The sequence below is a fragment of the Elaeis guineensis genome, chromosome 15 (genome assembly GCF_000442705.2).
Source record: "Elaeis guineensis isolate ETL-2024a chromosome 15, EG11, whole genome shotgun sequence".
NCBI classification, from domain to species: Eukaryota; Viridiplantae; Streptophyta; class Magnoliopsida; order Arecales; family Arecaceae; genus Elaeis; species Elaeis guineensis.
Genome location: NC_026007.2, coordinates 61,879,064 through 61,891,650, shown reverse-complemented (window position 1 = coordinate 61,891,650; position 12,587 = coordinate 61,879,064). Strand labels below are relative to the sequence as shown.

Sequence of the window (12,587 nt, the reverse complement as noted above, 5' to 3'; positions counted from 1 at the left end):
ATAAAGTGGTCATCTTAGGTATATAATATCAATTCCTATAATCTAAACCTGATCTATTTAATAAAAGATTAGACCAAACTGACCTATTTGTCTCGGGCATACTTATAGCCAACCTAAAGCTGTTTAAGTCAGACCGACACAGGTTAGGCCAGAAATTACCAGCCCAAAACATAATTCATGGAACAGGGATATTCATTTATAGATTTCGCAATGAGCATAATATATCGCAAACCAAAAATGAAGAGAACAATTTCCTGAATGATCAGAATGATGTTTCTCTGCATTATGTACTAGTTAGAAATGTTGTTTCTCTGCATTATATTAGCTCTTCAAGCAAAGAGAAACATCTCTTTGCACAATTTGTAGTGAAACAGATAGAACTAGATCCATGGTGTAAAAGTGGGTAGCAGAAGAATACTGCCAAGCTAGTAATGGAAATGAGAAATGATATGCATTGTGCTTACTAAATAGCCATAAACTGCAAGGAAATTACTAGTGGTGCTTTTGCTCAACTTGCTTGTGCAGCAACACGCGATGGTTCTGGTGCTACCTCAGAAGTTGCATGCCCATTGGTCGCATGGTCGACCTGGGCTGGTTTTTCATTCAATCCCCAAATGCTTGCTGATTTGATGTCATCCTTTAACATCAACTTGGAGAACTCTTCATGGGCATATTGTATCTTGTTCTTTCCCCCAAACTCGACAGGAAGTGTCTCAACATCAAAATACTTATGAAAGAGTTCTATGCTTGCTTCATTCTTTGGGTAAACAAATTGTATCTTTTGAAAGGTTTTTGGGTCCAGGAAATATTTCACAATCTGCATGGGAGAATAGAACAATGTGAGAGGAAGATCACATAACAAAGAGAGTGACCATAAGTGCTCAACGTATTCAGTATATGAGGAGAAGAGAAAAAAGAGCCACTGATGCACTGAAGCTACTCATGAACCATATCGGCTGATCCTGGGATTTAAGAGATTTGAAACAACAATTTCATACATTTTTCCACTTCAGGTTTGTCTTGTTAACTAAATAGTATGAAAGGTAATAGACAATAGAAGAGGAAGATGTGCATGTAAGTGTAATCTCCTATAGTTGCTTATGGATTGCTTATAGGACGGAAGAACTCAAACCTTCCAAAACGCTTCAAAGATTCTTGGAGGATTGTATAAAAATGAAGCAGCAAGCCTCTCAGGATAATGGTTTTGCAAAATGTTTGCAGCTTCTCTAGCAGTCTTCACGGGGACTGCATTAGTTAATGACCATCCAGTGAAGTCTATCAGCCACAGCATTCGCTCTTGACCCTCAGGCAAATTGAGAATTGCATTCTCTAAGAGATACACCAGATGCCGGAGTTGATTGTCATGCGATGAAGTGTTCTGTATGCTAGACATATTCAAAACTCTGGTCCTTTAATGAAACAGCAAGGAAAATAAAAATTCAGTGCATACCTGTTTTGCTGGTCTCATTATAAGAACGGTTCTTCCTTCTCGATCATGGAAATTTGCTCTATATGCTTTACCAGTTTCACCTTCAATAGCAACTTCATGCTGAAAGAATTACAAATTGCAGTGAATAAGTTAATTTCTCGTCTAACAATTTAATGGTGAAGGTGACCAGAGAAAAGTAGATCTTGCCCAGCGGATTTCTTCCGGCTTGTACGTCGATCGCCATTTAAGTGTCTCTTCCAACATTTTTTTGGACTTATCAACATTCCAGTTCCTAGCTTCCAAGTATCTCCTCAAGCATGCATCAGTGCAGTACTGTAAGCTACGTCCAGACAAGGGTCCGATAACAACTTTTAGCTCATTGATCTGTTTGTAGAATAAATATTGAATAAGCTCAAGTATTTGTATCTACTTTATGCACCACTAATAAAGCTATAAATTAGATGCAATTCTGTCTATGGGATCCCGGTGGAACTATCATGAGTTCAGATGCTTCATCAGAGCTGTTCATAAAGAAATTATGTGGACATATTGGATATTCTTAGAAAGTAATGTTCTGCGCATCCTCTTTTAAAAGTTTATGAAAACATCTATAATATTTTTTGAATATCCTTGGGCTAAAGCATGTCAGCAAATCCCACAAGAAATGCATGTTACTTTTACCTGGCTGAAATACCAATATTGCAACTATCACATGAGCAATTGTGATCCTGTAATAGGAAAAAAAAAAATCCAGCTTACGAAAACTCAAAGAACTCATAGCTTTCAATAGTCTTTTGCTACCTCTATCTAAAACAATCACCAAAAGGTGTTTAGAAAACACTGCAGATACTGATCTTGACATTAATAAATTTGACTTAGGGTTCATTTTTCTACAAGGCATATATCTTTAATGGAGTAATCATGTCATAATTTAGCAAAATCTATAACATACATTTTACAAATTTCTTGAATATTAATTATCAAATTTAACAAAAAAAATTAAAAAAAATTAATGCTGATTACATAGGAAGAATATAAACAGTGGTTCTTCGAAACCAATTTGTATATACAAGAAAAAATGAAACCTAAATATGCATAGCTCTAGTATTGACTTCTATCTTTCTAAAGTTCAAAGAATAACAACTCCATATATAGAGGTGTTAAAATAGGCCGCCCGGCCCGGCCCGGTCCATCCAGGCCTAGGAGTTCAACGGGCTGGGCCGAGCCCGGCCCCATTTTCTTATCTGTACTTGGCCCCACCCAGCCCATATTCCAAAACTTCTAACTAAACCCGGCCCTAGGCCCTTATATTTAGGGTTTGAGCCGGCCCCGATTTTTTTTACCTTTTTCCAAAAGAACTTTTTTTAAAATATTTTAAAATATTTTTAAGCTTTTTCATTTTTTTCCTTTTTTATCGTTTTATGTTATGTAATTTACTTATATTTTAAACTTTTATATGTTTTTATTTAAAATTAGAATTTTTTTTTTGGGGATTGGACATTCTCATTTGTTGTGTTTAGACAATTAGACATTACAATTTACACATTAGTAATGCTTACATGTTAATGTTTTGAATTATTTTGTCTTTTAGTTTTTATTTATGTTTTCAAACTATTATTTCTTATTTATTTGGATATTTTATCTAATTAAGTTTATATCACTCCTTATTAATTAAGTAGACATTTGTTGCTAAAAAAAAAGTTAAGTAGATATTAGACTTTAGTCTTTAAACATGAAATTGGAGATACTATAAAAATACAAGTTTAGTATTGAAATACTTTATTTTTATAATTAAAATCAATTCCTTATAAATTGATATTTATATATGTATTTTGTCATTTAATTTTTCGTTTATGATTTTAAACTATTATTGTTGTTTGTTTGGAGATTGTATTTAAGTAAGTTTGTGCAACTAATTAAGTAGACCCTAAACTTAATAAAATACTTTAAACATGAAATTAAATGCAAAATACAACATGGTTATTGTTATACCTCAGTTTTATATATGAAAAAGCAATGTATTACAAATTCACAATTTACATCAAATACATATGATATGAAAAATAAATTCAAAAGAAAAAAAATTACATGAACTATGGATAATTATGTCTGTTGAAATTAATTGTATGGACCAAAAAGCCCTCACAAACTAGCCGTTTATAGCCTTTGGAGGGGATAATTATGTCCTTTAATAAAAAATAAACTTATAAATTATTTTTTTGACTATATGGACCAAAATACCCCTAAAACTAGCCATTATATAGTTGTTGGGGGGTTAATTTGGTTATTTTGACCAAATTTGATAGTTGGTACAATTCGGGCCCAATCAAGGCCCTATCCGGGCTGGGCCGGTTCAAATTGTTCATAATTTGGGCCTATCAGGGCTTTAGGGCCGGGCCGGGCCCGGGGTTGATCCAGATCAGAGTCAAGCCCGGGCTTGATTCGGATCCGGACCAGCCCTTTAAAATATAGGCCAGGTTGACGTCGAGCCCATTTTTACAAGTAATGTGCCAGGCCCTATCTTACACCGGGCCGAGGTCGAGCTGACCGGCCCATTTTTACACCTCTATCCATGTACCTAGTATTATGTAAAAAATAGTATCAATGATGCAATACACTTGCAGAGATTGAGCCATTGATTGTGGCAGTTCCTCCATATGCGCATGCTTTAAAAATGCCCTTAAACAAATAACTCAAGATTATAGGAGAAATAGCAAGCTTAATTGACCTAGAGCCACCAAGGAATACTAAACTAAGAGAAAAACAAGCCAAGATAATTGTCAAGTATATTACATAGCAATAGATGGTGACAATATTAGCATGAGCATGCATGCCCATATTAGATTAAATCACTGTGAATCAAGATGGCATATTTCTTGGTTTTTGGTCTCTTGTCCATATTCATATATAATGAGTTGATGGAGATGGTAACTTCTTGTCAGGGGTTAGATCAGATATGAGATATGATGAAGGTATCAGATGAGGGTTTGGGTTCCAGTCCATGACAGGATATAAGGGTCAATTCTCAACCACTGAGACCGAATTAACTAACAAAGATGAAGATTTACCAGAAACTCCTAAATATCCCAACCACTACCAGGATTTCTTTTTTAAAAAAAAGGAGCATGGTCCCTTATTTCTACAGCCAACCTAATAAATCCTGTTCCTTAAGGATATTGGACCTCAAATGTCCGTAAATCTCTCTGATTACTCCAAAATTAGGCTAGTGGAATGCACGCAGGAACACAGAGGAAGAGCATTTGATGGATTGCTATGATTCCATGGATACATATATTGTTTAGGCAGGAGGAAGACAAAAGATGGAAATAAGGAAAGATAACGGCAAGTAGCGTATGAGGAGATTTGAGACCTGGGAATAGAATTCATTTTTAATAAGATAGTAAATGGCATGTGTATAATGCGGAAGGCCTTCTAAGTAGACCTTGCATGACTGGAGCTTGAGACTTTTGAATTGTATATAGCAGATTACTGAAAGTGATGTAAGGTCCGTCATTTAAGACAAAAGAAGAAAAATTTTAAGTTAAAAGGCCTTGTATTGCCAAGCATTTAAGTGATCTCCTACATTGAGACTGGCCAAGTTTTTCCCTTTATTTTCCTCCTACTCTACCTGTTCTCTTTTCTCCTTGTAGTTTTAGTCCTTCCCCTCCTATTCTTATCCCCATTCTTTCCTCCTCTTTTTTCTTTGCTTTCTCTCTCCTTCTGTCTCTATTTTTCTCTTTTGTACCTTTCTTTTCTTTTCTCTTCCTCAGCTGAACTGCGCTTTTCTCGTATAAAATTGTCACAACTCATTGAAAGATCCTAAAGAATAAGTTGAGATCTCTCATTCTCTTAAAGAATTCCATATTTTACTTAAAAGCACCCCAAAATACTAACCCTCCACGGTCCTGAATTCTTACAAGTCACATAAAGCAAAAAGAAACAAAATGGACTCCTAAACAAATTAAGAGACCAATGTAAACCTCATCTAACCCTCAACCACATCAAACAAGTTCTGAACAAAATTCCAAAGGGGCTTACTTGCACATGATGTACATAAAAAAAGGACAGATAATACATATAGGTTAGATCAAATCTCTATGTAATGATTCCCAGATCATAATTGCCAAAATTCCCTCGAAGAACTTTGTTGACTCAATGAAGAGGCTCAAGCAGTATGTAGATTTTTGTAAGTAAAAGAAAAGGGAGCGAACAGTTAAAGATTATTTAAAAGCATGAATCATTGACTCCATGATTCCATCAAATTTTACTAAGAAATAATGAGCAATCAGTTGTTCATAAGTTTGCATCTTTATTATCATAAAATCTGAAGGTTTATATTTTTTTGGGCAAAGATAAATAAAGGTCTAGATCAAACAGTATGGAACTGCAGTTGTTTGGTGTCTTTTATTTTTTATCTAAAATTTATTAGCAAAAACATAGAGATAAAAAGGTTGGCACTGCATAGAATATAGCTGAATGAATGCTAGCTGAACTTGTGGAAGATGGAGATTTTATCATTTAGGAGAGATGGGGTCACCCTGTATAGATGTTAACGTTTAGATTTCTGGAATGAATAAATAATTGGAGTCTTTGAAAGAACCATGCACATAAACAGGTCACACCTTCTAGTACTGAAGAATGAAAGGACATGCAATGACAAACACCCAAATCAACATCCATGCACAAAGAAAATTTGCAAAACCAGTTTGAATGAAATTAGCCCCCACTTTATTTTCACGTATATTTCAACTGAAGAAAAAATACAATAATTCTTACCACTACTAGAAACTTCAAAAGAATAAAAACTTATTTTATAAATCTTTATAAAAAAAGCAGGACTAACAACCAAAAAACCAATGAGATGTGTTTTCTTGTACATGTTCAATGAAGTACCAAAGAATTTGGCTGTATCTTTTAAAAACAAAAACAAAGAGTGCAACTAATTTGCCTGCACTAACATAGAAAAAGTGCCCGATTTAATTAATGTATGTGATCTAAGAGCTCACAAAAAAGCTAAAAATGATTAACTAATGATAAACAGTCACTACCATGGAGATGATGCTAGTCTATTCTAGAAAGAAAGAATGCTATTTCTCTGTGTTGATAAATTGCCAAGAAAGAACAGTAAGAGCATAATAGCCTAAAAGTTTTCCAAAGCAAGAAGAAATGAAGGGAAAAGGAGGACATATGGATCTGAAACATAGAACAAAACCAGACAGGAAAGAACATTATTAATTATTTCTTCATTGCTCCTTCAAGTTGAGAAAGAATACCCACAATGCTATAAAAGTATTTACAATTTTGTGTTATATAATGTTCTATAATTTTCTGCACTATGAAAAGAGAGCAGAACCTGAAAACATAACAAGTTAACAACCATATAACAGATCTTCAAGCAGGAATAAACATAACACAGTTTTTGAAAATATATATACAAATGCAAACCAGAATATCATGATCATCAAATCAAGTCAACATAATGATTAGATCTGTTCACTCTAATTACCTTTGCTTCTTGGCGCATAGTACCATCCTCCTGATAATCATGAGAGCTATGCTTTTTGCGAAACATGATCAATTCGCGACTCTGCAAAAATGTGTACCTTCAGATAGCAGATATACTCATGCATGGATTTCCAAAAAAAAAAGTCTCTTTACATCAGCTAAGGCAAATTCCTGTCTAAAAAATAACCAATTCACAACAGTGCAACAGTAAAGCCAAATTCTTATTCAGTTGTTAACATCACAAGTGTGGTTGTTTAAGCTTCAAGTAGTATTCCATGTCTAGAACTTACTGATGGTGTGACTGGGAGAAGATTGACAAAAGATTAAGGTTTAAGTACCAGATCACACCAGTCCTTATGGGTCTATCATACTACACCAATAGGAATTGGTACCTAGCATAACAACTGTACCAAGTGTCCACAGCGAGTGTCAGTACCGAGAGATATACCGTACTAACATTCAATACAACCTGTACCAATTAAGGTACTGGTTTACTGAAAGCTGTGCTTAAAACCTTGTATTTACAAATTAACAGAAGGTGCTTAGCCCCCTGCATAATTTAATGAGTGAAAATTCTTCATTACATCAAGTCCCCTGGTGAAATCATGATCTAAGTTGTCATCCAAACTTAGATCTTTCAGGAATGATAAAGAGAAGGCATCATAGAAATGATAAATTTGCCATTACAATTCAAAATAGCATAGCGACCAAGACATGTGCAGGGTTGTGAGCATAATTCTGGAACAGGTTGAAGAAATAAATTTAGCAAATTCAATGGTTATCTGGTATCCTACATATGCAAATTCAAACTGGGATTTTTCACCCAGAAATCTAAACATTAACTTGCTTGTAGCAGCAACAGTAATAGCAATAGCATTTAGAAAGCCATGGCCCACATATGCAATCACAAACACCTTCATTATAGAGAATTTTGAAAGTTATAGATCAACAGCAACATAAGTTTACACTTTTAGCTTACAGAAATGCTATAGATTGATCATGGCATCACATCTTACTCTTATTTGAAAAAACATAATGGAGCTCTTATCTCATCATCACATAATCATCATAATAGCAGTAACATATAGGAAGCTATAACCCCCAACATGCAATCACAAGCATTTTCATTAAAGAATTTTGAAAGTTATAACACAGCAGATGCAAAATTGATACTTTTAGCTTATAGAATGCTACAATCGATCATTATATCACATCCTATTGTTATTTACTTCAAAAACATAACGGAATTCTAATCTCATTAACAGCATTTGCTCGCATTTTCTTATGATTGTGTCCTTTAGAAAAACCATATTTTGACAAAACATCAAACAAGATATTAATTTCTATTTGCTTGAAATGTATAAATATGTGATATCGACCTGTGCCATTCCGCTCAGTCAAATTGTTAAAGTATGAAATAATTACTCCAATAAATTAGATGGTCTGGAATCTATGGCGCACTTTGCACTTAGATATTCTAAATCCTTAGTTAACCAGGTTCTAGTTTAATCACAATGAACTAGGAAAGGAATTTTGATTTTCTTGGGCAGGAGAGTACCACAGTGAACCTCTGGCTATTATTTTGCCACCTCATTTCACGTTAGCTATGACCCAAAAGTAGTGTTCTGTTATAATATGTTTAATAATTTAACTTTGAGGTTTCCTCACATGAGAGACCTTCAAGACTCAGGCCATGTAAAGAAATTATTTGAACATTACAGCCTCACACAGTCATGGGAAAGAATAGAAACAAGAAATATAAAGAGAATGTAAAGTTCAAGCATGAGTCAACAAAGGATAATACAACTTAGGGTTCCAATGAACTGAGACCCAACAAAACTAACAAGATGAAGATAGATACAGAACTTCTCTGGGCAGATACAGAAGCAAGAAAACATGTTAAGCAAAGAGATATCATATTGAAGAATCAGTTGGGAGCAGAAGGCAAGTAAACGAATAAGATGAAGACAGAAACTTAGGCCAAAAGAGGAATACTGAATAGTGCTAAATAATTCTCTACCAAAAAAAAAAAAAATAGTGCTAAATAATTGGGCATTTTCAAAAGTCTGTACTTGAAAATTGAACCAAAGTGGAATGCTACACTGGAATACTGAAGATTTATGGTGCTAAATAGCAGTAGGATATTATTGATAGTCTCTATGTGAAACTTTACAAAATTGATTACAACTTGCATGAGCACCATAAACCAGGTGGTGCTTTGAGGTTTCACTGGGATGTTGCTTGCTCAGCCAAAGTCAAAACAATCTAGCTTAAGATTTGTTAGCTGCATTCAATCCCTTGAAGCAACCATATGCTATCTAGGCACAGAGCTAGGTTAGGCCCAGACCAGCCATGATCTTGCCTTAACATGAATATTAGATGAAACATGTATACAATATGGTCCACATAAGAGCCGGTTATGTCCAAACCAAGTCAAATGTGAATCAAGTAGCTCATATAGCTGCAAGTGAAACTTTGAGTTGACTTGATTATTAGGTTGGATGCCCCACATAGAGGCATAGGTGGCTTCAGATGTGCACGTGCATGGCAGTTGTTAATCACTCATAAACATGTAAGGAAGGTCCAAGGTACATGCATGTGTCACGTGTGATGTTGTAGATTGCTAACATGCCATTAAGGATAACCAGATGTTTTTACATGCATAAGCAAGTCCCGGGGCTGTGTTTAGTTTCCATAACCAGGTACAGGTGCTAGAATAGGTAGGGTGTAGGTGCAGGGAAGCGGATACTTCAACACTTTTGATGTAAAGAAGAGCTTAGGAAGGGGGTGCAAGTTCGAGTTTTCGGGTAGTTTTTGAATGGATAAGCTACCCTACATATAAGTTTCCTGGATTAAGGGCCAAACACAAACATGGAAGCAAACCATAGTGGCTCTTCCACATGTGCATGAGGGTCACAACAAGCTTTTGCACAAGCAAGCAGATTATTAGCGCATCACATTCATGCAAGTTGAGCAGCGTTATAGCTTCCTAAAGATGGGGCCATGACATTCAATACCTAGCCTGTGACGTTCTTGGATCAGTAGCATATAGCATGTCTAGTGTACAACCTAGACTCGGACAACATTGTCGCTACCTGGCAACCAATTCTACTCAATGAACCTTATGTGCTGATAAGTTTTAAGCAAGACATGTTCTTCTACTTTCCAGGTAAAGTGGCATCTGGACTGGGTCCATTTAGCCACCATTTTCCTATGGTACCCCAACAGAACCGCTGTGTGGATGCAATTGGTTGGGCCCATGTATAAAATGACCCCTTTGCTATCTTTCTTGGCTTTTGCAAGGCAAAGAACAATTTTAAGAAGAGGTCAATCTGCTTCCAAAACACTTTGCAATGAAGGAGCCAGCTTCTATTATTTGTAATATTCAACATCTCTCTTCTTTGGCTGCTAAAGATTGTTAACTCAGAGAACCCAACACTGGAAGAGAATCTCATCTCATATGGAATTCTTTTGCCGTTCTGTTTGGACAGCAAATATCACTGAGCAGAGCAACAAGCCAGATCTCATTACAAGTGTCAATGCATCTGGGAACTAATAGAACTGGGATATAGCAGTTAGTGCATTGGTGCGGGCGAGCCCTGTTGAAAAACTTGAACATGAGTGAAATCAGGAACCAAAAGAAGGTTGGAGTGGCAGTCTGTATAAGGATGCACCTAGACTCCATTAGCCTTTTGTCTGTAACTTTTGCAAGAATGCAAGACTGTGAAAACCACTATCTGATAATGTTCAACAAACGTTCTCAACACATCATGCCGATAGCAGAGGTAGAGCTGAAGTTTTTCTCAAACAACAGTGATGACACGAGATCCTAGGAGTCTAGGTACATTAAAGGATCATAATTGCTTGTATGCTGAAAGCTTTCAGCATATTTGCCATAATCCATGTGATGTGCAGGTGCATAAAAGCCTAAAAGAAAGAACAGTAGTATCGTGTGTCCCAAACCTTTTCTGCACATATAAATTTAAAAGGGATAGTCTTTCTTTTCTTTCCAACATCGACAAACTCAGCTTTTCATAATAAGCTTGACCAACAATAAAATCATACAGAAAAAAACTCAGTATCCGATCTAAATAAATGAGTCTATAATCTGGGACCAACCAGGAAAAAAATCAGGTTTCGATCTACTCATCAGCTTGCAAAGGTAAAACCAGTCCAACATGCATGGGATTATAGGATTATAAGAAGCTCATGACTGGGAATTCAATAAATTGCATGATGAGAAACCAAATGGAAGGATTCACCTCGACAGCGGGCCCTTGATGCCTCCTCACTTACCAGCATACAAAAAGCACCAGCTGGTTGGAACCAATTAATAGGCGTCATAAAGAGAGATAAGAGAGATGAAAGAAAAACCCTAAACAAAAGCCTTGCATCCTTCGACAAGTAAAATCCTCCCACATGGAAGCACACACAAAAGTTGCAAGATGCCTTCCAGATCAAAATACGAAACTAGGGCCGGAAACCACAGTTCCTAAATTCAAAAGAATCTCCAAACGAATGGAGAATAAAGCAACCAGTCGGCCCCTAAAAGATCCCCTTCATCTAACACTCCAGATCAAAATCAATTAAAAAAATCACCAAAAACAAAAATTAAATCTCCATTTCCAAACGGCAAACTCCATGAATATCAGAGCATGTTGAGATCAAAGTAACAGATAGAAATAAAGAAATAAATCATCAAAAAATCAGATCAATTCAAAGGACAAAAATAATTAAAAGAAAAAACAAATCTGAGAAAATTCCTCCCATTAATTCCAAAGCTATCACTCTATATCTACCGAAAGCGAGAGAAAAAAAACCGTACCAGTTCGGGGGAGGGGGGGCGAGGAAGTGGGGGGAGGGGGGGTTCTGGGTGTTTTGATCGGGGAGGGAGGGAGCGAATCCGTAGGTGGATCTCTCCTTCCTTTTTCGGAACTGCCTTCTGGCTTTAAAAACAGCTGTTTCGGCCTCGCTGCTTTAGACTGAAGACTCCGGACTCTCTCCCTCGTGACTGGAGAGAGGGAGGGAAGATGGGGTTTATAGTTTATTAGTATTTTAAATCATTATCGATAACATAAAGACCATAATTTTATCATTTTATATGCACTAGAGCACCAATCTCTCTCTGCCACAGTGGAACCCGTTAAACTTCACTGCTTGGTGCCACAACTTGTCATTGTCTCAAGGATGCGTTAAATTTCTCCACCAATTTGGAGAAATTGGTCCGGGCCCTTCTGATTTGTGTGGTGGAGTTAGTGGCGTCTCTTACCATTCGAGCTGTCACCTGTCCATGAGTGTGACACTGCTTGAGGAAGTTCACTCAGATTTAATTTCTCATTAATCGACCTAACTGTACTTGCGTCGCCCAAGCTGCCGTCAGTTTGGCGGTCTAAATCAGCACAACCTGTTATCCTCTATAGCCATTTATTTAGGTCTGGAGTATACGGCCTTCACTATGCATCCCAACCTAATCCATCCTATTGGGATATTGAACGTTTTCTCTAATTGACTGTGCCATTGGGTTTACCTAACCCAAGTCTGGTCTATCTGACAATTAAACAATTAAAATGTCCACTAATTAGGGATCCACAATTGCAGACCAATTCTTAGCGTTGAGTCTAAAACCATTCGCATGGATGGAAACCATTATTTA

General features: G+C 36.3%; 1 protein-coding gene across 3 annotated transcripts; it reads right to left on the bottom strand.

Annotated features, from left to right (window-relative positions):
- Positions 1-259: 259 nt before the first annotated feature.
- On the bottom strand, positions 260-11,959 carry LOC105058154 (uncharacterized). 3 transcript variants are annotated; one of them, XM_073249289.1, is made up of 8 exons: positions 11,760-11,958; positions 11,197-11,250; positions 6,936-7,016; positions 2,111-2,157; positions 1,637-1,813; positions 1,451-1,549; positions 1,133-1,378; positions 260-817 (listed from the first exon to the last, which is right to left on the bottom strand). In XM_073249289.1, exons 5-8 carry the CDS (start codon positions 1,691-1,693, stop codon positions 509-511), a joined length of 711 nt encoding a protein of 236 aa, XP_073105390.1. In that variant the 5' UTR covers positions 1,694-1,813; positions 2,111-2,157; positions 6,936-7,016; positions 11,197-11,250; positions 11,760-11,958; the 3' UTR covers positions 260-508. The 3 variants fall into 3 exon arrangements, with proteins under 3 accessions (XP_073105390.1, XP_029124225.1, XP_010939284.1); XM_029268392.2 differs by lacking the exon at positions 2,111-2,157 and having other exon boundaries at positions 11,760-11,959; XM_010940982.4 differs by lacking the exons at positions 2,111-2,157; positions 11,197-11,250 and having other exon boundaries at positions 11,760-11,959.
- Between the last annotated feature and the right edge of the window lie 628 nt (positions 11,960-12,587).

Bases quoted from the DNA above. Each gene is read 5' to 3' on its own strand.
- LOC105058154 (XM_029268392.2), bottom strand. From the start codon at position 7,001: ATGTTTCGCAAAAAGCATAGCTCTCATGATTATCAGGAGGATGGTACT. The intron at 1,814-6,935 runs GTAATTAGAGTG...TTCTACAAACAG, and splicing joins CTATGCGCCAAGAAGCAAAG to ATCAATGAGCTAAAAGTTGT. The intron at 818-1,132 runs GTTTGAGTTCTT...TCTCCCATGCAG, and splicing joins TCTTTGAAGCGTTTTGGAAG to ATTGTGAAATATTTCCTGGA.